Source organism: Labrus mixtus, chromosome 5, assembly GCF_963584025.1.
Source record: "Labrus mixtus chromosome 5, fLabMix1.1, whole genome shotgun sequence".
NCBI classification, from domain to species: Eukaryota; Metazoa; Chordata; class Actinopteri; order Labriformes; family Labridae; genus Labrus; species Labrus mixtus.
In genome coordinates, this window is record NC_083616.1 from 2,861,962 (window position 1) to 2,889,604 (window position 27,643).

At 44.4% G+C, this 27,643-nt stretch overlaps 1 protein-coding gene across 12 annotated transcripts in view; it reads right to left on the reverse strand.

Annotated features, from left to right (window-relative positions):
* The window catches only part of arvcfb (ARVCF delta catenin family member b), a 263,985-nt gene that overhangs the window by 59,037 nt on the left and 177,305 nt on the right, over positions 1-27,643 (reverse strand). For all 12 annotated transcript variants that reach the window (XM_061037314.1, XM_061037313.1, XM_061037311.1 and 9 more), the window contains 3 exons: positions 24,888-25,528; positions 17,773-18,278; positions 3,534-3,717 (listed from right to left, as the gene is read on the reverse strand). In XM_061037314.1, coding sequence (XP_060893297.1) covers positions 3,534-3,717; positions 17,773-18,278; positions 24,888-25,528 — 1,331 coding nt within the window. The remainder of the gene's footprint in view (positions 1-3,533; positions 3,718-17,772; positions 18,279-24,887; positions 25,529-27,643) is intronic.

The following is a 27,643-nucleotide window of genomic DNA, read 5'->3' on the forward strand; positions in this document are numbered from 1 at the left end:
CACAAAAGGCGCCTGCACAAATAAAAAGCAGTGATCAGAAAGCAGGATTCTAGTATTTATGATGTTGACAGGGATATGAATCACCAGGTTTCTCTGTGTGCATGTACACACCAGATCCTGAATATGATCAGGACCAGGATAAGGCTCATAACCGGGATACTCAGGTCCATATAAACACTCTCATTTAGACTGACTTCTAATAGCACTGACAATTAATTATAAGTGAGCATGACTATTTGTTTTGACAGAAAGATATTCAATGAGAACACAAAGGTTTTATTGTTTTAAATCAAAAAACGAGATCACAGAAAGTGTGACTGGTTCTTGTTAACGTCGTCGCCCATTCTCTGAATGCAGGACCTCGAGCATGCTCAGTGAAGTCATACAATAAGGGAATTAATATCTGTAAAAACAAGGTCTTTGCAAAGTGACTAACACATCATGTCAGAGCTCTTAGTGTATGTGTGCAGGGTTTAATACGGGCACAAAGAACTCCCCCTAAAGACTGAAGCAGACCTTCAGTTCTCTGAACAACTGAACCAGAGAGGGGGGGTCAGCAGAACGGCCGTGTGAGTCACACATCTTAAGCAGCGAGGTACGTCGATGTGGAAATGGAGAAGTTAACACCACTTTGGATGACTGACCTGAGGACAACTCAAGGTTTCAGTTGCAGTCACTGAAAATAATCGCAGCAGGGCAGTGTGACCGGTCCAGTGAGGGGATTTAAACTTTTTATATGAGGCTGACTTATTCAGAGGTTCATGAGGTTTCTTCCCAAACAGTGCTAATGTGGGCGACAGTATCTCAGTCTGTATGACTATAGGTGTACCTGACAGTAATCATACACGTGTTAACATTTTTGATGTAAATGCTTTAATCACTATGATTGAAAGATGTTCTTTTAGAATAGCCAAATAGGTAGAACTATTTTTTGAAGGGGAGGGATTGAGTTGTGTTGCCATAGAATGAAGAGACTCGATTTTTGGCTTGCATCTCCAACCCAATGTTGGGTCAAATCAATCCAACCTATAATCCAGCAGCACTAACCCAGCATTTGGGTTATGATAATAACCCAGCATTTTTAAGTGTGTGGGTTTGGAGATATGTCGCTATCTGTAGATCTTAATATAACCACATAGTAACAGAGCTCTCATGTGTTGTAGGCTCTTCTGGATTGTTGGTGGTGACGGCTGCTGCTATGTAGAAGCCCAGGAGGTCTTGTCAAGGCAGCAGAAGCCAGGCTCTCCAGTAGACGGAGCTCCCCCAACCTTCAGCAAGGTGATCTCGCACTACTACCACCAGAAGTCCATGAGGTCCAGCCATCACCATCAGACTGTGTCGTCACCACAACCACCGCCGTCCTCATTCATGCACGGCCTGCTCCGACCTCCACCTCAGCGACAAGGAAGTGTGGACAACAGGAACGCCAGGGAGAAATCTTTCCTGCATATTATCCCAGATGTTCTTTCGTGTCGTGTAAGTGTCTCCAGATAACACTTGTTATGAATCAGTGCTATACAAATAATGACTGATTGATTGATGGAGCCGGATGGTCGTTGGTTCAAGTCCCAGAGTGGACCAAAGTATGGACGTTGGTCTGGTTGCTGAAGAGGTCACTTCCTGAGTAATGCAGGGTGCCCTTGAGCAATGCACTGAACCCCCAGCTCTGTCTGACCCCCTTTGTAGCAGCCCCCTCTCTCTGACATCTCTGCACTAATGCGTGTGTGTAATTCAGTTCTATGAGTGTGAGCAACATGTCTCTCAATAACAGAGTGTAAAAACCAAAATTTCCAGTCTGTGATTATTAAAATATGTTTTTTAAAATATGTGTACATGTTGTTTTTCTTACCAATGACATGTAGTGCGAACACCAACACACATAGTGACTTGTAGTCATGAGGTAAAGATTTGCACTGTGGGCTTCATTCAGCTTCTCTCTGCCTTAACAAGCTGGAGACTAACTTCATTTGTGTGATTATTTAATTCTAATGTGTTTAGTTTGCAGCTAATGCTACTCATTGGCCTCGCGGTGGAGTCAACACAAAGTTACTCAGCCGTTAAAAGACTGACAAGAGGTCGACAGAAAAACTACTCAGCCGTTAAAAGACTGACAAGAGGCCGACAGAAAAACATTTACAAACCGCATCCTCAGAAAGAAGCAGGCAGACATCTTTGTTTCTTCCTTTTCAACATTTCTGGATGTAGTCAGAAGAGAGGGGAGACGTTTGGGGAATGCCTTTCATAACTTTATGTTCACTCTGCGTCATCCAATAATCCTCCAGCAGACATGGAACACACTTCACATACAGAAAGGCCCGGGTCAGGACGGGAGGAACAACTCATCATAAATCCTCTTGGAAACAAAAGAACTTGAATCCGACCCCGGGTCAACAAACGCAAACATGTAGTCTCGTAAATGTCACACCTGCCTCCAGCTACAACTGGTGTCTCAGTAAAAAACAAACTTGAAAGGTCTTTGGGCCTCATCCATTAAATCAAAGCGAGCCAGCTGTGTCTGCTAATAAAACAACAAATCCAACATGGAGGATATGTTCTGGATTCTCTGTTTAAAGAGTTTTATAATACGGGTTTATTTTTTGTGCAGGACTGCAGCTGATGATTATTTAGCCCATTTCTTAAACTATGGAATATCTTCCTCAATTAGAGTCCTCGTTTGCACTCCCTACTGTTTACATTTGAGAATGACAAAGAAACATAAATGTCCTATATCCTATATATCCTATAAACCAGAATGAAATGCTCAGAGAGGTATTTTTATGGCGCTATAATCTATCTGAAGCTCAGCCGCCACCATCGCCAACTGCACGCAGATCAGGTTGGCGGCAGAGGCACTGCTTGTCAACGGGCAAGGCAGGCAACTGCTTGGGGACCCGGACAAGTAAGGGGCCCCTGAGGGCTCACAAATCCACAGCAGCTACCCAAAATGCGCAAATTTTGCAATGATAGTAGGAAACCTCCCTAAGGGGGCCCCATTTAAAGGCGTTCACTTTAATTGCCTTGCAAAGTGTTGCGTGCATTTTTGCTGTGAAAACCAGAATTTGTCAATGGAAGAGGAACTATCCGTCTACAGGAGGGAAAAATGAAACAGGAAAACGGGGAAGAGGAGTAAGCGTCGGGACAATGACAGAGATTATGGTGATAAATGTGGGTTGAAGGGCCCCAATTATTTTTTGCCTGGGGCCCCAACAGACTCTAGAATCGCCACTGGTTGGCGGCGAAACATCTTTTCTCCCCCATGAGATCGTAATCATGCATTTTGAGAAAACAGTGTTTTTTTCTGTTCAGTAAATACAGCATGTGGAGCACTTTGATTGAAAAGACTCCTCAGTTACAGACAGTACTAGAGAGCCCCCCAAAAACAGACCGTGTCTTATATATCAGTGCAACTTTTAGTTATTTGTACCACAATTTGAAGGTAGAAAGCCATTTGGCTCGTGGATAAAAACACATTCATCTCTTTCTGATTCCTCAGTTTTTCCCCAAAATGTAAAATAAAAACATTGCAGTCGTACCTGAGGCATCCAGAGGTGTTCTTGAAGACTGTGGTCCACTCGGCGTCGCGGGGCTTGGAGTCCTCATTGGGCTCGTACTCCCAGCCCGAGTGTGGGATGATGACCTCGTTGGTCAGGGTCTGCAGGCCGTGGTTGATGATCACCATCTTCAGGGGCTCGTAGGACGACAGATTCCACAGTGTCCCTGAATGGAGCAGAAGGAGGAGGAGGGGGAATAAAAGTCAAATAAGAGGATGGAGATCAGGGTGAAGTGAGCTAGAGGAGGATTATTGAGAGGAGGATACAAGAGGAATAACATAAGAGAAATAAGACGAGCGCAATGCAGCGAGAGAGCTATATTTATATATTTTGGGGGCAGGAGTTAAGTGAAGGGGAAAGAAGGGATTTGCAAAAAGATTGGAGCTGAGACTGATGCAATATAACGACAGCTGTAAAGCAGGAAAACATACTGTACTCGCAATCAAAACAATATGGGCAGTAAAGCACAAAGAGCTGCATCGCTGGTTCATTAGACGAGAGTGATATCAACAGGCTTTATTGCGCTGTGTACAGACATCACAGTGTTATGGCTTTTATTACGATCCCATGAGAGCACAGCTGACAGACCACCACTACACTGTAATCAATACTGAGTTTACAGAAGACAACGCATCACCTTAATGCTTCTGTAATCGTCTCATGATATTGCTTCAGGACAGTTCAGTAACCGTAACTCGTTCATCTTAGACAATTCTCGAGCGGTATCAGTGACGGTGTGAGACGGCACACAGACGTCGTGTTTCCGCCGCCTCCTCTTTGTTTTACAGACAATCAAAGCACTTTTTCTCTCCACCTGTTTGTCTCTGTGAAGAAGCTCAGTCTGAAGGGACTTGGGTTGGGAACCAGAGGGCCGAAGGTTCAAGTCCTGCAGTGTGTGGACTAAATCTGGAAATTGGTCTGCCAGGGTGTCCTTGAGCAAAGCAAACCTGGGACTTGAACCGGCAGCCCTCTACCACACCCACAGGCTCAGGAGCGCTCGCTCTGACGTCTCTCCATCAGTGCATGTCCACAGGATCCTGTTTGTGCATGTAGCATGTTCAACATTGAATTTCACCCTTGCAGGATTGATATATAAGTATTTTTTCTTCTCCTGCTCAAACTCAAACTCCTGATGGTTTCCAACACAGACGTGGGCAGTTAGACAAAAAGCCAAGAGGAACAATGTTTTTTAGCAGCAGAGCCACTCCTCAAATATCAAAGGCTGCTTTAAGGCATCATGGAAGCTCTCTGTAAGCGAGGCAGACGACGCTTGAAAGGAGAAGAAAACTTTAAGAAACAAAGAAATAACTTTGTTTGACAGGACAGAGATTCTGTTTTCATACATTTTTTATAAGCAAACTGTGACTTTGATCACTTCTTATCGCCCTCCTTTTTTATTCTCTTTTTAATTCAGACATTTAGCAGATAATCATATCTGGAGCATCTAACACAAATGACATGTAATGTGTATCAAAAGTGAGCTATGTTCTCTTTTAATGGAGCTCAGTTTGAATGTTTCTTTATCAGCACAGACGACTATCACTCGTACTGGTCTGGATTACTTTGATGCAGAGGAACATTTTAAAATGTGACATTAGGGAAAGTTCTGGATTGATTGGGAGGCTTGTTCTCATAGTGTTTTCACATTAGGGACCAGGGCCCAGATTCATGTCTACTCGAGTACGATCTGCAGGAGATGTGAACGCAACCGTGCTCAAACCAGGAAGTGGACCGCTTTATGACGTAATTCTAAAAGTCTCATGTCAAATCGTCGCATCTGTGCAGCAGTTTCACAGTTTGTGTTTCTGTTTCATCCTCTGAGCTGCACGGTAGATTTGGAAGTAGGAGGAGGGTTGTTGTTGGCGTCTAAGAAATAATAAAAACATCCGCAGTAGCAGTCTGTGAGTGGTTGCCATGGTTGCATCTTCTTTTTTCTGCTTTTTGGCGGATTTTCAAATAAACTATAGTGCATACTGCCACCTGCTGTATCAGACTGTGTACAGTACATATGCTGTTACTAATGTGAACGCAGAGCAGTGGGGGGGAGGGGGGGAGGGGGAATGGGGGAGTAATCGAGTACGGTACGAAACAATCGTGCCTAATATGAAAACGCCCTGAGGTGACTTATGGAGGTTCGTCTTTTCTCCTCAGAAGGTCCAGGAGCTTTTGAATCTCAAAGATATGTAAATCAAGTCTGAGTGTTAAAAGTCTGATTTCAGATATGACCCCGAGAAGATAAGGCTCCTAATTGGCTCAACGATCATCACATTCACAAATGCTGTTTGTGACGCTCAATCAACAAGGCCAAAATACAAAAGCACTGGATTCTCATTACCTCATCTGACATGAGAGAAACAATCTGACTTCCCAACTCCCCCCAACTCTCCAACACCTGCAGGAGACAAAATCCTGCTCCAAAAAAACAACGAGCAGCAGCTGTAGTACTTCCATTAAACCTACAAATGTCATTCATGTGTGTACTTTGTATATACAAATGCACTACCACAGTGCACACACACACACACACACACACACACACACATGCAAAGACAAACACAGCCTCGTGGTTGCCTCTCGCTCTACAATGACAGACTATTAGCAGCGCAGTGGAACCGTCACACTTCCTCGCCCTTTTCTTTCAAACTGTTTCTGTACATTTTCCAGATGGTCAATATTTCCTCTGTGAAATCATGCTCTCTGCACAGTGGGGAGGGGGGGGGGGGGGCATGGAGTCTCAGCAGACAGACCCAGGCTAAAAATAAACCCAGTCCTTCTGGTGTGGTTTGCCTGGAGAAAACTGGTTTCCTTCCCCGAGACGTTGACATGAGACAAGAAAAAAAAAGAGTCATTAGATAAATCCAGTAGTGAGTTTTGGTGATTTTCTGAGGGTACTTCCTGAACATTTCACTTCAGTCTCTAATAACCTATAATAATACACTGCACCTTATTTCTCTCTGTGGTTACAGTCTGTGACTAGACTGGCTTCCTGTGCGTCACAGACTAGCAGGCTAGCAGCTTCTCACTGGGAGGCTATGAGAGGTTTGAGCCGAGGTGTGGCTCCGCTTTGGTTTCACCATCACATACGAGTGTGATCGAGGATGATGCACACACACAAGACATCTTTGTGAATGGACTTGAGCGTGTATAGTGCTTTCTGACACATCGGACATGTGGTTGCAGGAGCTGGGGATCGAACACACCGACTTTCCGATTGAGAGACGAGCGACTCTACCAACTGAGCCACATTTATCCATCACTAATCCTGCACTCTTTGTTCAAACAGCCTCTGGATTTTCATTTGAAATTACACCAATTATTAACTGTTAATGCTGGACGCGCTCCTCTCCTCCGTCTGCCATGAGAGAAATCAAACCCCACTTTCCTCTCGCTGAAGCTTTGCACCCTAATGTGCACGATGGTACACTTTGCACAATGCATTGTGGGATACAGCGATTCAAGGGTGTGATAATGCTCACTCGTAATTTGGATGGATATACTTATTGTTCGCTACAGTTTTAATAATGTAGTTTAAGTACTTTGTGTACTTTGTCAGGTGTGTTTTCTTTAATTAGTGGAGTTTTATTTATCACATAAAACTGACGACTACTAATGGAAAAAGGAGACTCACTAAATCTGGTGCGACCATTGTTTTCCATTTTTCTCTGCGTTAATGATCACTGTCATCACACACTGTCCCCTGTAAAAACAAATAATTAAAAATGACATTTTAAATATGGCTTACTCACTACATAGTGCCCATGTAGTGAGCACTGTGTGATTTCAGAAGCAGTCATTACTTCTTCTTTGGTGCATATTTTTCACTCTGCTGATGAGGAAGATGAGATGGAGCATCAGCATCCAGACATGAATCACATTCATAACAAACGTGCTGTCATGGTGTGTGTATCCTGATATGATGATAGCGAGCTCATGTTCATGGCTGCCTGCCTGACATCTTGATTAGCTCCACTGCTGTGTCATTAGCATCAGCGTTACTTGTGACACCCAGCAGTCCAAACATGAGGAACAGAGTGAGCTAAAGTAAGACAAACTTCTGACTGGGGGAAGTTAGACTTCAGTATGAGAACTACAGGAGAATGTGACACAGAAGTTATAAAAGAAACATTTTTTGAACATGATGTAAAAGCCTGGTGTGTGTGGGATTAGTGTGCCTCTGATTTATACTCAGCATGTTGAGCATTATAGTTTTATAGGTTCAACAGCTCATTGGCAAAGGCCACCTTGGAAGACCCTCAGCCCCCTCTGCATTCAGAGTTTAGACTTCTGCCGACAGGGAGTGGGTTTACTGTATGTCAAGAGTGCCAAATCTAACAGATACCCGAGGTGATGTGTCCCATCAGGAGTTAGGTTTTTAAATAATCTGTAAGCATTGTTGCCTGGACACTTTTACACCACACTTTTTCTTTGTGTCTCTTATCTCATTCACGTCCGTCATGATGATATTCATGGTAGTTATGTGTTAGGGGACACTAAGGTTCTTCTTCTTCGTCCTAATCTTTCTGTTTTGTAAAAGACTTTGGACTGGTTTTAATCCGATAGTCTTAAACACATCATTCCTAAAGGTGCGCACAGAGCGGTGCTGTGTCGTCGTTAAATGACGTAATAAGACTCAGGTGAAGTGGAAGCTGGGAGAGGACCCGTATGGACGCCGACTTGGAAGCTACCTGACAGCCGACCCACAACCATGAACTTGTGTTTGAAACCAGCCGTATCGTCTTATGTGATCCAACTACCTGAACTCATAGAAGAAGTCTGGGCTCGTCGCTCATCACAAAGCCGCCTGGTGCGATCAGGCCCACTCAAGTTAGGGCTAGCTTTTTATATATATGTACCAGTATGTAAACCTAATTGCCCCTCAGGGTCAATAAAGGTTTTCCAATCCAATCCAAAAAATTGTTTTAAATCTATTTCTGCAAAGAAAGGAAGGATAAAAAAGGCATTTTGCAAATACAATCAAGCTTTGTTTCACCTCTAGTGATTCACAGTTAAGAGAGATATCTTCCCTGTGTTGCATAAAGTGCCACCTCACCATGCCGTCACAGTCTCCTGCAGTGTACCAGCTGAAGCAGCGCTCAGGCTGTGGAATCAGTCAGCTCTGTGCCAGAGGGGAGGACGGCGCATGTCTTTGCTGTGACCGTGATCCATCAGGTTCTACAGGCACAGCCCACAGACACGGTGTGATTTAAGATGACGGAGCGCCGAGGAAGTGACGATCTCCATCTGTATCACAATGGTCTTTTTGCCCTCTTCTGTCAGCCTGTCAGAAGGGGGGGATGTGTGGGGGGAGGGGGGGTCTTCTTGTTTCAAGGAGCTGATACTGATACTGTACAATTGGAATGTCAAAAATCTCCTCTGACACCTGGACTGTATATACACCACCACGACTTAAGTCCAGCCAAGGGTGACACAAGCGCAGAGGCAAAATTGTTGCACTTGCAGTTAGTTAGTTCACTGATTTTAAAGAGGGGGGGTCAGCTGCTGAAAAAAAGACAAACGCTGCTGTGATGGTTATAAAAATCATCAGTTTGTTTAAGTTCTGTGTGTCTCCTGTACAAACATTAAATACAACAGATCCTGCAATAATTATTTGTCCAGATATATTAAAATCTGAGGGTTGATAAAAGGTTTCAGAGGACAGACTGGTGAAGCAGGAGAAGTAAGCACAGAGGGGCGGCTGTGCTCAGTGGTAGAGTCGGACGTCTCTAAACCGAAAGGTCAGGGGTTCAATTCCCAGCTCCTGCAATTACAAGTCAAATGTGTCCTTGGAAGACACTTAACCCCATGCTGCTCTTGTTCAATGTTTAGAAATGGACGAGTTAATACTGATGGTCACTTTACTCAGCAGCCTCTACCATCAGTGTGTGAATGTGTATGAATGGATGAGTTAATACTGATGGACTCTTTACTCAGCAGCCTCTACCATCAGTGTGTGAATGTGTAGGTGTGAACGCAATTTTAATATCCTGTGTAAATGTGTCTCTGAGTCATGACTGTCTACAATGAGTGAGAAGCTCGAGTCCCGCTGGCTGTGTTGTTGTCAGAGCCGTGTTTACATGGACGGGACGGCCTTGCGTATAAAGCTGTTCTAGAGAAGAAGAAGAACACACTCACTGATTATTTTGATGTCCTGTAAGAGTCTTTAGATCCTGGTCATTCTGTGTCAGTTTACATGAAATATGAAGCTAAGAGCTAAAGAGCACTAACATTAGCATGCTAACACAACAATGCAGGACACGTGATTGCAGCTTGAGCAAAGGACAATTGTGTCCGCTGCTTGGGCTTAATGGTGCTTTATTATGGTGCGTTCTAAGTCATAACTCCTTCGAGCGAGTGTAGAGGGGTTGGAGGTGTGTCTCTGGAGGAGAGCGGAGGCTTCTGTATGGAGGAGGTGTCGCCAAACAGCAGTTTGTTTTGGTTTCATGCTGGAGCTCAAGGGCGACATCTACTGGATCAAAAAGTTGCACATTCTTCCTTTAAAACATTATTACACTCTGGTTTATTAATGTTGTTTATCTGCCCTGAGTTGGCTGTGACGAAAACCATCCACAAAGAAGCATGAATTAAATGATTGTGGGAACCCAGTTGTAAAAGATTCTGTGATATTTTCCTGTAAACAGAGATAAAAATATCTTCATAGATTTCTGAGAAAGTCTGTACACACACGCTCCGCTTCACTCTCCCTCAATAGGGAAGGCTTATGAGGAGGAACAGAGAGATCTGATATGTATGCAACAACTATCTCTTACTGAGTTCAGGTTTGATTTGCTTTTGTTTTCTTTGTTTTCAATCCCATCCCGCCGCTGGCTAAGATGAAGATGTACATTATTACATGCCTCTTCAATCATTTACAGCCTCAGACACGGAGCTCGACATAACACAACAAGATCAGAACACTGTTTGTGTGTTTGTCAAGACGGGGAGCAAAGGAGACGAGATGTGAGATGAGTATTAACCTCCTGTTTCTCTGTTTACTCCTTTTCCTTTCCTTTACACCACCTCACCTCTCCGTCACAAATGGAGGGAGGGATGGAGGGACTGGGACCAGGACTGGGAACGGGAATGGGACTGGAGCTGCGGCTAATTAAATTTTCCAGCCACCACTGGCAGGCATGTTGCTCCTCTAGCAGGGCTATTAGCTTAGTTCTGCCAATTACCGCTCCTCCTCCTCCTCTTCCCCAATGTCCTTCCCCTCCTCACCCCTCATGCCATCCATCACACTCTCAGTGCTGAAGAAGGAGGGTGACACAGTTTGAAAAAAAAAGGGAAAAGGAGAGGCCATCTGAGAGACATGTGAGCAGAAAGAGGCTATAGCAATCTGTTAAAGGAAGAGAAAGAAAAATGTATATGTGTTGCAACGACCAGAAAGCTGTTAATTAAACGGGGAGGGCTTGGCAAAAGGTGTATGAGGCACACACACACACACTAACACACACACTGTTTCAGCGATGATGAACTCAGCAGGTTGTCGTTTGGATCATGCTGGGAAATGGAAGATATGTGTCCTCCCCTCTGAGACGACTGCACTGTATTCAAACCCCTTTAGGAGGGAAATGTCGCAGAGGTTCAGTAGGTGTATAGTGTGTAGTTGTGATTCTGTCCTACACAACAGCACACAAAGTGGAAACACTCCACATGTACGTCAAAACATTCATGTGGTGAGAGCAATATCAGAAAACATGAAATTCAATGTTAAAAAGCCGAAAATATAGACATATGACGCTTCCATGTGACAAATCATGGAAGCGTTCTGGTTTCTGTTAGCAGTGATTTGGTCCATTAGCTTTAGCAGACATCGATGGTGTCAGGAGAACAGTCTGTGGATCCCATTGGCTTTCAACTACACCCATTTAGTTTTAATTAATCTCCATATACAAACATCTGCCAGCAAATGCAGTTAAAGTTAGGGTTGGTAATCTTCAAAAACTAGCATGATTTAGAAAGTAGCATTCCCTCTGTGCTCCCTCAAAAGCCACACCCCCTCACTTACATGTACGAGCGCCGTTCCTCCAGAAGTGGACCTCAGCTCATCTCTTACATTGTGTAGAAACTACGTCGTCTCATGTCTCATTCAGCAGTAAGTAAACTCTCAGTATAAACTCCTAAAGTCATCTGTGACGCTCTTTGAGTGTGGAAGAGGTAGAGAGCGAGCAGGGAGACAGGGAGGCCTGTGATTGGTTCATCAGATTGGTACCTCGTGGCAGACATTGGTTGAAGTTTTTACAGACTTACAACTGATACAGATGATGGATCTTTGTTCCTTTTTCAGAGAACATGAGTTATTAATGTCTGTCAGGACCTAAAGACAATTTACACCAGAATCTTAAAAAAGTTAAACTGGAGAAAATTACCAACCCTGCCTTTAACAATCAGTTCCTGTGGGCAGCAGCTCCTCTAAACACAGATTCCATCCATCGCTGCTCAATAGGGATGTTCCTATTCGACTGATTTCCCTCGTTTGTTAAAGGAAACTAAAATTCAGACTAAACGCCTAGTCTACAGGTAAGAAAACACTCAGAAAGTTTATCTAAAATAGTCTACAGCTAAACCGTGTTATTTTTGCAGAGTGTGCCTAACATTAGCAGTGCTAGCAATACCAGCCTTCAGTCCTCCCTGCAGCTTAACTTCTGCATGGCTGTGCTAACTGTGTTTACTCATTCCTCTGCTTGATGTGCCAGTTTAACCTGACACAGCCTACATACAACCTGATCTGCATTTTATGGATCAAAATACAGACAACCCGCTCTGCTCCTACGAGATGCCAACTGTCACTTTGCTTGTTTACATCCGAGTAGTAGAGCGAGGAGAGCAGGACCACTAGGTGAAGCTACATAGTTGCAAAGTTATAAAAAGAATAATAGTTATAGCTGTTATCAAACTGTTTGATCAGGTCAAGGACTTGGGCCACTCTGAATGCATCTGTCGGTTTACTTCAAGACTCTTAAATACCAAAGAGTAAAGTTTCAATTGCAATCTGACATTCAGTATTTATATCTGATACATAGAGACAGAAGTACAAAAGCAGAGTTCTGCCCCTCTCTACCAGGCTAAAGGTGGCTCTCTGTGCTTTCTGAAAGCTGTGTCACTAGAAACAATGCGTGATTGTTACCACAACAACCCAACAGATAGGTCTGTGATGTCTGCACGCCCCAAACCTGATCTGATCACTTAGTGCAGACAGTTTGTCCCAAAGATCTGATTTTAAAGATAGATCTGATTTTCCTGCACTCTGCACAGAAGCGGAGTGTCAGTCACCCTGAGCATGATGGATGTGATGCACTTTGTTTAAACACGTACTTATTGAATACTCATCCATCAGTCGTAGCAGAGAAACACTAAGTGACAGTACTGAGAGTGTCACAGAGGTGCTGCTCTTGATTTGATTTGTTCTTCAGAGTCCAGCGGCTGGCAGGTGATTAAACATTGAATCATAATGTGCTGCCACTTCTTTGGGGGGGGGGGGGGGGGGGGGGGGGGGGTAGTTCTGGATCATTGAAAATATAGAACATGATCAATAGTGTGTACATCCAGTTTATGAGCTGGTAGAGTTTTTCTCATTTTGACTGTTCATAGCAGCGAGAGTAAGGACGTGCTTAATGACACTATTGATCTCAAAGTCCCATCAACTGACTAAATAAGCCGTTTAAGTAGAAATGAAAAATAACGGCGCTCAGGCACTGAAACGGGTCGCATCCATTAATGATTAATGCAATTAAACCGGTCTGAGCTTGATGGTAAGACAGAGCTTGTAAATTTATTTTCTGGTCTTCTGACTTCTCAAAGCATTTTAACACCTCAGGTCACACCTACACATTCACACACTGATGGTAGAGGCTGCTGAGTAAAGAGTCCATCAGTATTAACTCATCCATTCATACACATTCACACACTGATGGTAGAGGCTGCAGAGTAAAGAGTCCATCAGTATTAACTCATCCATTCATACACATTCACACACTGATGGTAGAGGCCGCTGAGTAAAGAGTCCATCAGAAGTAACTCATCCATTCATACACATTCACACGCTGCAGACGAAGCAGCGGGGGCAACTTGTCCTGGGGATCGAACCCCCAACCTTCCGACTGTTCCCATGACAGACTCTACCACTGATCCACAGCCGCCTAAAATGATGACAACACTGTTTATAATCTGAAAATAAATCAATAATCCGTGATACAATTAAAATAACTTTATTTTTTATGGTCTGTTTTTCTGCAACCGTGCGCACCTGAGAACGTATAGGCTGTGCACTGGGTAACTTGTTGGCTATTTAGATTAAACCTGTTTATAGCCTGTTAGCATAGCAGGTAGCGTAGCAGTAAAAAAATAACTTTTCTGCTGCTATGAACGGAAACATTCAAGTACCAAGATGAGTTTTTCAAATGTACATTCTCCACTGGGAAAATATTTAGTATTCCCATCGTCTTTATGCTACAGCACTACTGCCAATATTGACACATGTTAAGTGTTTAATGTTTCACACTCTTTACAGGCTTTACCCAACACTTGTCTATTAATTCCCTGTGTAAAGAGTTCTCAGAGACCATCGGGGGTGAACTGTAATGCACTTAAAAAAAACATTTAGGCGTTAAGACTAAATCAGCTCCTTAATAATGCTGCATGAATCAGAAAAATAACCACAGACTCTTGGCACAGAAACTCTCGTGTGTGTCTAGACATCGTCTCTCCTCCTTAGCTTAAATGCCTGCCAACTTGCCCGACATGCATTTTTCCCCGTCCAAACAGACAAAGGCGTGCAGCAAAGCACCTGCCTGAGCGTCAGTCCACAAAACTCAGACATCTCCTGCAGGAAAAACAGCAGACACAAATCCGCTTAATAATCTACATTTCCAGAAGAGTTGGGGAATGGCCGCAGGGCACAAACAGCTCAGAGCCTACCGGGAGGGGAAATAGAATTACTCTGAACGGTACAAAGCACTAAAAATATGAACGACTGGTCCGTCTGTCTTGTGTGTTGGAAAATAAAATCACTTCCACGTCAGCCGTTTCCCCCCTGCAGAAAACAGAGCTCTGTGTGGTTTTACGGCGAAAGCTTAAAGCTCATGGACTAAGAAAAGGAGCCTATATTTAAAAATCTATATTTAATTGAAGAAAAACACGGTCAGCTTTAACCACACAGGCTGAGGCTGTAAGCTGAGCTTGCATTGTGACCGGCCTCTATCAGCGAGGCCAGAGCAGTGGTGATGGAAACACAGAGTGAGAGAGACAAATAGGAGAGAAGATAATGAATGAAGGAGAGGGAGAAAAAGAGATTTAGCGAGGGGGAGGGAGGATAATGAGTGAGAGAGAGGGAAAAAAAAAAAGGAAGCCTCCCTCCATTCTGTCCTCCTTGTCTTGTGGTGCAGGGTTATTTTTAGCTCCGATGGGGAGCAACACGGTGCTGTAAAGGCAATCATTTCTGCTGCGGCACAGCCATCGCTCACCGCGACATCTCTGTCAGAGCAAAGGCAGGCTACACACACACACACACACACACACACACACACACATGTATGCACTGCACTCATTCATGTATGTACAATACCATTCACCAAGGACATGAGGTATATGTATCAGAACCTCTGCACTGAAGCTGTCAGAGGCCGATAACTTGTATGGATTTTCCCTCTTTAAGGCCACAGCCTCACAGATCTCCACAGCATGACATCCAGATCGAATCCATCCAAAGTCTCCAAAACACAGCTTGAAAAACCATTCTCCTTCCCTAAACTGGAAAACCACCTAAACAGAAAGCCGCCTTCAATGTCTTGCTGTGATTTTTTAAAAGGCCAAGTTTCCAACGTGCTTCTCATCTCTCACACACGTATCCTCAAAACAGAAAAAGCCCTCTTCTCAGATGATGGAGCATGAACACCAGCGTCTGTGTGTAAGGTCAAATCAATCATGTCGGGGATTAGCCGACCTCTTGAAAGGACACACACATGCAAACATGCAACACACACAACTGAAGACCTTCACCAGATGAAGGAGAAGGAAGCCAACATGGCGCCTACATCAATCGCTCCTCTTAAAGAGTGATCAAACTTGTTTCTTTACACGATGCAGAAACAGGCTTGTTCTTCTGAAAGAGATGTTACCTATTTGATTAACACAAGCTCTCGCAGCCCTTTGACCCAACGTCCGTATTTTGAACCCTAAGTTGGTTGAAATAGGGTGAAGTTTTCTGACATAATCATAAAGTCATGTGTCTAAAAAAAAACTAAAAAAAACTTGCCTCCTAATATAGTATGACTCAGCCCGACATCACTATGCACAGTATTGGATTAGGGCAGCCAACTCACTACATCCCTGGATGGAATATAAAAGCAGAGTTTGCAGCCAGGTATTGGAGAGGACTGGCAAACTAAACTTCAATCATATCCTCTTAAAAGGCTTCAAAGTAACACTTTACACTTCCTGTATGTGAGAGAGTTTCAGCAGACTCAAAGAACACTCCTACATTTAGTGGAGACGACGGCCAACAGGCTCAAAGATGCAGCTGGTTTTAGACCTCTGACAGGTCAAATGTAATCATGAGGAATATAAAGACATTTCAGAGCACTTCTTTCAGAAGCTTTCACCCACATGAAGAGAGACACTTTAAGTGTTTTTGATGGTTCATAAAGTGCTCGGATGGAAAGTTGTTCAGTAGAACTAGAAACAGGAAGTGTGGAGAATTATTTACTTGGATATTTCTCTGACGATGATACTTATATTACAAACCGGCTCACTGCATGAAAACTCTGTCTCAACACAGTCGCAAGAATAAGGACAATAACTGACCAGCTGTGCTTTTCATTCACCTCCTAATGGAGAATGTGGTCTTGCTAATGGTAAAATTTGTTGGATTGGTAAACATGCAGATGACAGACATCTGCTTGAGTAATCAGAAGTAGAGCCAGACCGATTAATCGGCATGCCAATAATATTGCCCGATATTAGCTTATTATGTGATTATCGGTATCGGTTAATTTTATTGCATATAAATATGCAATAACATATATGCGCCGATATTACTATTTTTATTCACCAGTCAAACAACATTTAATTTGAGTTTCATTGTATTACACTAGCAGTTCTCTGTCACCAGCAGAGGGCGCTGTATGGATTACAACCAGCATAATAACTCTCCAGAGTGTCAAGATGTGATGCACGTACATCCGCAGTTACTTTCCAGTTGAGTGACCATCTTGACTTCGTTTATCTTTTTCACAAGTGTTTGATAGGGATAAACACAAAAAAATGTGTATATCTAAATCTATCTATCTCTACAGAAGATAGAGCTCAGAAAGATATTGGCCGATATATCTGTATCTCCCAAATATCGATATCCGTATCGGCCCTACTCCTGATATTTTAAAGCTGGTTTTGTGCTTGACTAATAGATTCATCTAACGCTGAGTTCATATATTTTATATAGAGTCACTGTTAGTCTCAGCAGATTGTCCTCCAGGAGCCCTGAGTCATTATTTAATATCTCGTCTGTCTGCTATGTTTAATAATGATGAAGACAAGTGGTTGTACCCACATCACATAGGTACAGGGTAATTCAACAACAGCAGACAGAACATGAGGATATGTAGGGATACTAACTTGTCGGGAAGAACTTATCAGAGCTAGAAAGTGTTTAGCATCAAATTAAATAAGATATAAAGGAGCTCCACTTTGCAGTGCTTTTCGATAAAGCTGTAATGAGTAACAGTATTTAAAGTCGCCCCTTTGACCACGAGTCACCGCCACTGCTTGCTTATTATCAAATCATCTTGGACTCAAGTAAAGCGAGACATTAGTTTAGACATTAGTTTGTGGTCAGTGAGCGTGTAGGAACGCTGACTCTGCCCATAAAGTCAGAGCTGAACAAGCAGAAGACTGGGATTCAATTTATGTTGTTTTCTGTTTAAAATAATGACTCTGTTATGTCACTTTTCTACCTCACACCGTGGCCAGTAGGTTGAGCAAATTCACCAGACACTGTACAAAAACACTAATATTCAGCGGGTGGTGAGCGCTAATTTCCAACCCTGGTTTGACCACACCTGACATCACAGTGCTTTCAGCTACAAAGGTGTGTAAAATCTATAAATGTAAAGGTGTGGGCCCTAACTTACTGAAGAAGACCTCTGGTCCAAACGTTAAGTTTTAATAATCTTCCTTGAGGTATTGAGAAAGTGTGCAGGCGTAATAATGAAACATTTATTCTTACCGGTGATGAGCTCTCGTACTTCCATGTCATTAGTCTTCCTCAGCAGGCGGACGAGGCCCGGGATGCCGTCGCAGTTCTTGATGGCCACCTTGTTGTCGTTGTCTTTGCCGTAGGAGATGTTGCGCAGGGCACCGCAGGCCTTTCGGTGGACCTCAGATTTGGGGTGGTCCAGCAAACTGACCAGAACAGGAATCCCCTTCAGCTGACGCACATCCTTCTTGATCTTGTCATTCTCGTAGCACAGGTGCTGCAGGTAGGCGGCAGCGTTGGACTTGACCGGGTCGATGGGGTGCCCGAGCATGGCGATGACCTCGGGAAGGTCTGGATCGCGCCAGCGAGGGTCCTTGCGGATGCTGTCGATGGAAGGTGAGCGTCGGCCTCCCATTCGGTCCAGACTGGCCATGCTGCCCCTCTCTGGCTGAGCGAGCGGTGCCGAATACATGCCATGGATGTACGGGTGGCGCTCATCGATCAGCTCGGCCTCGACGGGGTCGTCTGCGTACCCTCTGGAATAAGACAGAAGAGAGGACGATGAGGACAAGGGGGATAGACGAGGTAAATGAAGGGTGACTCATAGAGATCCGTCTCAGAGACGAATTAGGCAGCCGGGGGAAAGACTTTGAGAGAAGCCAAGTGAGGTGAGCGCCGCTGACTAATGAGGGGACAACAGAGGACAGGGTGAGTGAGAGGTGAGAGACGTGGGCGATGGAGGGGAGAAGGACGGTTTGCGGGACGACATGATGATATGTGGCTTCGGATCTCTTATTAACGGGCCTGTCAGAGGGACCGTGGCGGCAATCCGCTGCAATAAGAGTGATATGGTAAGCAAGACTACTTATTATTCCTCCCTGTCAGGTGGTGGCAACAAACATGTCAGACTTGAAGAAACAAAGTCTTAGAGAGAGAGAGAGTGATTGAGAGACAGGAAGAGACTGCACAAAGAGAAAAGCAGGCAGTTCACAAAGAAGACTGAGACATAACAACACCAAAGGAAAAGCTTTGAAGAAAAGTCTTGTGAAGTTTTTTTGTGTTTTTTTTTGTTTTTTTTCAGGAAGCCACCACATACAGTGGAGCAAGAATTTGAAGTCCTCTCCCCGGAGGGAACAGAGGAACGAGCTGAGCTGTGCTGTCCCCCCAGGGAGGAGTCTGAGTCCCTGTGATGCCCCCGGGGGCTCCCTTTTTCTCACAGCGCTGAACACTAGCATGCAGTTCCTAAAATGTTAATGGGCTTCTCTCTTGGAGTCTCTGCTAGCATTAGCCTCATTAGCATTGCGTCTAGGGATTTCAGCAGTGTGCTCATATTTAACTGATGGAAATAAGTGTTAGGGGGGAGAGAGGGTTTCCCTTCGACTGAATCTCTGTTACCCCGGCCTCTCACAGTCTGTGATCTGCACTCTCGGGGTTCTTTCCTCCAAAGGCAGCCTCATCAATCGTCCACCAGAACCACGGCTGAGAATATCGCCGCTGAATTCCAATGACGGATCATTTGTTGCTGGAGTGCAGGCAACTTATTCTACTTGAGGCTCTTCAGTCGTTAGGGGGAATATTTCACTTGTAGAGCCCACTCAAAGGGAGGAGACAGGGAGGCACATTTCACACTGACTGAAAGTTGCAGTAAATATATCTTTTTTAGGAAGTTCTTCCTTTTTTGAAACCACACCACCGAGTCGGCTGAAAGGATGCAAGAGTGTGCGGCAAGGGGAAAGTTATGACACGGGGAGAGGAATTTAATTAGGGTTGTGTACTTCTGCACAGCCCTTTATCATCATCCCCCTACCAACCTACCCCACAGTTTGAGACTTGTTTATCCTCGTTACATAATCCAGCTGGCCTCCTCTCACCATCTTTTGATGTATGGCGGTTGGTGGTGCAACAAAATGGCGGGCCAACGCCGGCGGTTGGCGGGGAGCTGCAGACCGAGCTTTAATTTTAATGAGTTTTATGTTAATTATGTGTTTTTACAGTTCTTCCCAGGCATGCTGGGAAAGGAGGGAGGAGGGAGGAGGGAGGGGGGTGTGTGCTCTGTGTGCCATCTCACCCCTGCTCTAGTGTATTCCTCTGCTGGTGCGTCTTTTTTTACAGCAGCCTCGCAGCAGCAGATCTGCTTTTATGGCACGACTTTGAGCATTTCACTGCCAGGGAAATCGATACGAGACGAAGTGGGGGTGAAAAACTCCTGCTTGAGCAGTGTAACGAGATGCTAAATCCCCTATTCAGTTCGATGGAAAGGAGATTAATAGCAATGGAGTGAGGCACCTCCGTCTAGTCCCCTCTGACGGGGCTGAGCGGCTGCGGCAAACTTTGCGGGACAAGCTTTGAGTGTCGGGGCACGTGTTAGGAACAGCTGGGCCTCGTTCACTAACTCCCACTAAACCCACCTGAACACTTTTACAGCAGCACTACCTCAGAACTGATTCTTACATTTTGAGAGCACTGCTCAATTGTTTTATCATATTAATTTCTCGCTGCTTCTCTATTTTTTAAGATGTATTTTTGTGCCTTTACTGAAAAGATAGGACAATTGATAGAGTCGGAAATCTGGGAGAGAGAGAGAGAGGGGAACAATATGCAGGAAGGGAGGCACAGGTGGGGTTTGAACCCGGGCCGCCTGGTTGGAAGAGTATAGACTCCGTACATGTACAACACCGGCACCCCTTGCTGTGTCTCTTTAAATCCTTAGTGACCTCTGCACACAGCACCGCAGTCTCATGCCCTTATATGGGCATTGAAGGGGACCTTTTTTTCTATGTTAATTAGGAATAACAGGTAAGTATTCTGAGTTATGTATTTGTCTTTGTGTTATGAATATCATTTACTGATATGGTTTCATTATAAGCCCTCCTCGGGTTTATTACCTCACCAGCAAAAGTCTCTCTTCGACCTGTGAAAGTTGTATTTCATTACTACTTTTAGACTATTAAACGTCTTTTTGTGCAAACAAATAAATAAATTAACTTATGGGGAATTGGGGCGGCTATGGCTCAGTATGGTCATATCCCAACCGGAAGGTCGGAAGTTCGATCCCCAGCTCCTGCAGCCACATGTTCGATGTGTCCTTGGGTAAGACACTTAACCCCAAGTTGCTCCTGCTGCTTCATCAGCGGTGTATGAATGTGTATGAATGGATGAATTAATACTGATGGACTCTTTACTCAGCAGCCTCTACCATCAGTGTGTGAATGTGTAGGTTTGACCTGCAGTGAAAAAGAGCTTTGAGTAGTCAGAAGACTAGAAAATAAATATACAAGCTCATGTCTATTTACTGTTCACCATTACTTTTGCCTTCATCAATTCAAACTTTAGCAGTCATAGAACACGTCATGAATCTACCTGAGGCTTTTCTTATGATCGCCTTTTGAACAAATTAGAGAAAAAAACTTTGGAGGATAGTGGTGAACAAGAGTCAGCTGTTACTGCGGAGGTTAGATGTCTTTAAAACAGGAAGTGGAATTTGAAGTGAAACAAAAAAAAAACACACGGGCTTGAACACAGCAAAGCTTAACTCTAACGACTCTGGTGCATCATCACTGCTTTAATAAGTCTCTCTAAAAAGGAGGTTTGATAAGTGACAGAGCCACAGACCTCTATAGGCAGCCTGTAACCACAGTATGGAAGGAGAGGGAACCATCAAGCGCAGGATTACAGTGCATCATGATGCAGCTCTGAGGTTTGGAGGAAGACACTGAACCGCCTCACAAAGATGGAAAAAGACGCCAATTTGAGAGTGTGCATGCTCGTGCTGGTTGTTACTTCATGCTTCCTTGTGTATACCAGGATCTAAACACACACACTGCCACACATGGAGACCGTCATCCTGCTTTCAATTGCTTCAGGATATTAGACATGACAAGGCGACGTGAGGCAGAATAACCCCTCATATAGAAAGGGCAGTAAACAATCACAGCATATCTCTCCCTCTCTCTCTCTTTGAAGTTCTCATTATCTGGTTTGTGTGTGTGGGTGTGTGTGTGTGTGTGTGTGTGTTTTTTATTCTGGCACACACTTCAACACACAGATGAGATGTACAGTTGTGCAGATCGTGGCTCATTGGGGGCTTTTTGGTGGAGCGGGGAGCGTCGCAGTGGCTGAGTGATGGGAATGTCACGATTTGCATTTAAATTGGCGCCATTGTGTGTACAGGGAGGGGTTTATTCATAGGATGTGAAAGGGCTCTCCACAGCGAGACGCGACGCTCGGAGCATGATTACAGCGGATCGCTTCTCCTCATGTTAATGGAGCCGCTAAATGTTCCGGGGGACATTTTTTTGTGTATCTGTGCACTCATCTTTGAATAAGTGTGCGTTACCTTTTGTTTTGAAGACACACAGACGAAGAGGATGAACAGATACAGCCCGATAGGAGGTGCATGAATGTGCAGAAACTTTGATGCAGCACTCATCTATTCATCGGGTCTCTGTCACTGCCTCTCCATTCTTTCTTCATTTTCTGTTAATTACTTTCATCGTCCTTCGAAAGCAATGTTTTTGCACCCCATATGCACACATAAACATCTCTGTGGTGGTTATGAGCTCCTCTCTGTCAGGCTGATTGCTCATTTTGAATTATGTGTAATAATTGTTTTATGATGCACAAGAGTTTTTGCACGACGGAGAAGGAAAAAAACAGCAAGGACAGATTGTTTATGTCCCACCGCTCTCTCATACCTCACATTATTTAGAAGCCGTTAACCGCTGTTTGTTTTTATTCAATTAAAGGAGAGTGGCATCGTTTGAAGGAGAGGCTTCAGAGAAACCTCAAACACAAGACACACAGAGAGAGAGTTAAATAACAAACAGGATATTTAACTCTCACTGAAATCCTCTTGAGGGGATGCAGGAGGGAGGGAGGGAGGGGGGTAGAGGGAGGGGCTTGGGCTGGTGAGTCAGATAATTTCCACTGGGACTATAGACATCACTGCAATAGAATGAAATACCCCCTCTCAATTAAGGAATGAGTGTGTGTGTTCAGTGTGTGTGTTGGGAATCTGTGTGTGGTGACCCCCCAGGTGAAGGTGGGCAGGTGCAGCAGAGCGACGTCGCCCAAGAAGAGATGAGCCATTAGAGAGCGGCTTAAAGACGCCCCCCTAAGACTGGCAGAGTCCAAAAGCAGCTATTAATCACACCGGCATTAGGACACACACACACACACCGACACACGCACAGACAGAGAGAGCGAGAGAGAGAGAGAGAGGATATAAACGTTCATTATCTGCCACACGTGACCAGTGGAAAAACGAAGAGAGATGATCCTTCTTTGATTTAGCAGCTACACATTTTAAGGTGCTTCAAAGGAGGAAAATCAAACCTTTAGAGAAACAGTTAAATACAATGATCAGCATGAAAGCCTTAAAAGTCGACATGCATGTAAAGTGTTTGTTGCTTTGACCAAAAACTTTCAATTCAACACCGGTGACAAAAATAAATGTTTGCTGCTGATGCGATTAGATGTGAGTGCAGGAGCAGAGGGAAACAAAAATAAAGGAAGAACGTATCTAATTTCAGCTTCAATTATCCAGGCCGCAGTAAAATTAGCTTTTAACATGCGTGTGTGTTTGTGCAGCCACATTAGCAGCCGTCACTATGTTGTGTGTGTGTGTGTTTGTGTTGAAGTGTGGATGAAGCTGTTGGGGCGTTGTTGTGACACATGTAAGGCAGGCTACAAATTGCCTGTCACAGCGAGCTCCTCTCACTAGGCGGATAGGGGAGTGACTCATTTTCTGAAGACTTGTATTGAGTGTGTGTGTGAGACAGAGAGAGGGGGGAGGGGGGGATAATGTGTGTAAGTGTCAGACTGAAGTCAAAAGTGTGTGAAGAAGAAACAGTCTGATTAGGCATCTGCTCTTTCATGCCTCGTGCACATCCATGCAGAGACCTTTAAGTTCTGCCTGTTTTGTTAAATGAGTGTGAGTGTAAATAAGCGAAAATAAAGAAGTCATGCAGCGTTCAGAGAGCCAGCACAACCTTGAATACAGAATCACCTTCAATCAAAAAAAGACAAGAGAAGAAGAAGAAGAAGAAGGAAAGCTCTCTTGCTCCGTCAGCTTGAATCCTCAAACATTTCCCCCTCAGATTGAGAGAAAAGTGCAGAGAATTTAAAAATATCCATCTGCTGCGGATCACTAACCACACACACACACACCCCACTGGACTCTAAACCCTGAATTCCTTTAACTTCAGGGTGGACTGTTTTTTTCCAGCCCCTCCTCCTTTGGGGCAGAAATGAACTGATTGGAAGCTATTAGGAGACAAGAGTCCATTTTGGGATTTTATTGTCGGAAGCTAACGGCTCACTGGAGCCAGGTGCTACACTCCTCCTCTCCACACAGGTCGCACAAAAAAGGAAAGAGATAACTGACCAAAGCCCCCCATCTCCTGTAATCCCCCCCTTTTCTCCCCTTTAACCTCTCAAATCAACCCCACCTCTTTGAGTCTTTGCATTAACACTCATTCTCATCCATTTGCAGTAAAAATGGCAATCAAAGGACTCGCCTCTACTCCCAAACAAATGATGGAAGAGAAGAGACATGTAATGTTGTCTGGCTGGATCGAGACATGCATTCTTTATTCTCTCTCATCTTAATAGGTCTGATCTCTTTTCATGTCCATGTAGGGTCTGCGCTCGCTGTGCAGCATGAAAAGAATAACCTGTCTTCTGCATGAATATTGAGATTTTTAAACGCAGTCTTTAAAACTAATTTATTCAGACTGGCTTTTATACAGTGATTTATATAAATTCAAATCTTAACATTATTGTTTTGTCTTTTTTATCCTACTACAATTTTAAATATTCTTCTCCTATGTATTATTTTTAATATCTTATTGCTTTTATGTGTCGTATTTTATTTTTTCATTTTTATATATCTATTTCTTTTTTAATTCTTATTGGTGAGCATTAGTCTCTCAATGATTTTATAAACTCCTTTTTCGTCAATAACTTTTCTGCACTCTTGTAAAGCACTGCAATTTAATTTGTCTGAAAGGTGCTGTATAAATAAAGTTTGATTGATTGATGAACGTGTTCACCTTTACAAAACTAAAGTCTCCCTGCACGCTCCAGCAGGATGAAACCTGAAGGGGGGTCGCACTTTTTATCGATCTTTTGGGTTTTATGCTCACCTGACTCTGGGCCCGTCGCGGAGAGGTTCCCGGTGGGTGCGACCCCGGTTGGCCCCCTGCAGGGTGCGCCGGTTGGCAGTCGAGTAATCGGGCTCCAGCTCATAAGGCTCCTCCTCCTCGGGGCCCAGGCTGCGGCGATCGTCCTCCAGGCCGTACGGCTCGGGCTGGAAGCGCTCGGGCTGCGAGCGGTTCAGATCCACGGTGCTGCTACCCATAGGCACCTGGGGCTGGGCGACGTGGCCGTAGTCGTCCTTACGTATCGGGAGCGTGTAGCTGTTCTCCGGCCGGTAACTGTTGGGTATGTAGGGGTAGCGCGGCGGCCGAAAGTTGACGCCACGTGACAGACTGCCGTAGTTGTCCGTCAGGTCGGCGTAGCCGTCGTGCAGGCCGTAGTGGCGGACGTACTGGCTCTCGGGGGCCTCGCCGTAGGAGTCGTTATAGGAGTTGTTGTAGGAGCGCGTCAGGGTGGAGGTGGCCTGAGGGGTGATGAAGCGGTCGCCTCCGTTCTTCATGTAGCGTCGGTCGATGGAGTCGGTGTAGCTGCCGAGTGGGGAGGTGCCATCAGGGAGGGGCAAGCCGTCAGGACCGAGGGGCACCTGACGCACCGTCCGCGTGGTCACCGTCTTCACCATCTTGGTCACCTGCAGGGAGAGAGGCACACATTCACCTGTGAGGCAGTGTGGCATGACATGGCAAGAAAACTTTGATCACGCTCACAGTAGTGCTGTGATATTTGAGCTGCACACACACACACACACAAAACATGCCTCCTACAAAACACAGATTACATCACTGTGTTAGAAAACCTTTCTGTGAAGGAGTCAGACAAAGAAACAGGATGAGTTCTGATTGCAGACTGAATCATGTATTACAGATTTTATCCAGAAACTCATCCAATTTTAAGTTAGTTAAACTTTTTTTATGTTTGGAGTAGAGCCCGACCGATGAATCGGCCAGTCGATAATATAGGCGGATATTAGTACATCATGTGACTATCGGTATTGGCTCATATTATCGATATCAGATCTTTTTCTCTCTCCCTAATATCGTTATCAGCCCCTAAAATGACATATCAGTCAGGCCCTGCTTTGGAGTAGTGTGGCAAATACTATTGGGCGGCTGTGGCTCAGTTGGTAGAGTCAGTCGTCTCACAACCGTAAGGTCTGGGGTTTGATCCCCAGCTCCTGCAGCCAATGTGTCCAATGTGTCCTTGGGCAACTTAACCCCAAGTTGCTCCCGCTGCTTCATCTGCAGTGTATGAATGGATCAGTTACTCTTTACACAGCAGCCTCTACCATCAGTGTGTGAATGTGTAGCAGGATTTGTGGTGTAAAAGAGCTTTGAGTAGTCAGAAGACTAGAAAAGTGCTACACAAGCTCAAGTCCATTTACCATTTAAATAAAAAAGCCATGAAACTAGATGTCCTCACATTGTGGGCTCTCAAAGACTATTTTTTAGGCTGAATTAGTCTGGATTACTTTTCTCATCATCAAACCAAAATTGAAACTGTACAAACTTAACAAAGAGAGGCAGCCTGGTGATGCAGTGAGACTAGTTCTCTCTTCATCCAGCACCTTCATTAATGGCTTTTACAGGCTGAACTGACCTTCCAAGGATAGGCCGTAAAGCTAATGGTTTAATGGATGGAAAACAAAGTAGTGTTTGGTACTGAGGGAGGAACCTTGGTTGTTATCGTGGAGGATACTAACTGACTAAGATCTAAACAGATCCTAAATATAGACCTGTTGTTGTTACCTTGAGGTTGGAATAATAAGAGGAACACTGTCCTCCAAATCTTAACCTGGGAAAGTTGCATATATATTTTTTTATGTACAGGGATAGTCATGGTAGATGTAAGCTCCAGCACTGTGCTTCTTGAAGTGCTCCACTGGACCTGGAATCCTGTCTGTCCCTGTGGGTATCATGGCAGCATCCCACTGTAGCTGGAGGGCTTTGACAAGCAGACCTGCATATATCTGTCACTCACGCTCACTTCCTCCTAAAGTTAAGCAACTCCACTTCCTGCGCCGTCCCTGAGGGCATCTGCCTGCAGATTTATAGACATCAAACCCCCTCCCCCCCATTCCTCACCGTGGGCTCCTCATCCATACAGAAACCAATTTGCTGCCCAGTGAATTCTGCTGTGGCTGATAATTGGCTATTTTGTCCGCGGCCCATAAATTCATCTTCAAAATTAATGAGGTTGATGGAAATTAATCGTCAACTGCAGGGGTGCAAGGTCTGACGCTAAATTGTGTTGTGCCTGACGAGGTGTTGCAGACAGGTTTGTTCTCACTTGACGTCAACTTCTTGGGAAAAGGGGAAAAGAGACAACAACACTCTAATTCCTGCATCTGATGGGATTACAGTTCAACACCAGCCCTCTTAATTGTAATATGTTTTCTTTATTTTACCATCAAGGCGATAATTGAGGTTTTAGCAGCGGGGAATCGCATGTAACCATGTCAGGGAACCACAGCGAAGCATTGAAGCATTAACCCTACAGAGAAGGGGGGGGGGGGGGGGGGGGGGGGGGGATGTATGCAGAGCGCAAAAGCACAAACAACATATTGGTTGCTCAACATGGCATCCTCATTAGCGTGGTTAAAACAAACGGGGATCTTCACTGGCCTTGTTTTCTTGATTACGCCCTGACTGTGAGCTACATAACAAAGCCTATTTCAAGAGCAAACCATGAGGTTCATTTCCATACAGTCAGTAATTACAAAGTGATTAACGCTTGCTTCTGCTGCCAG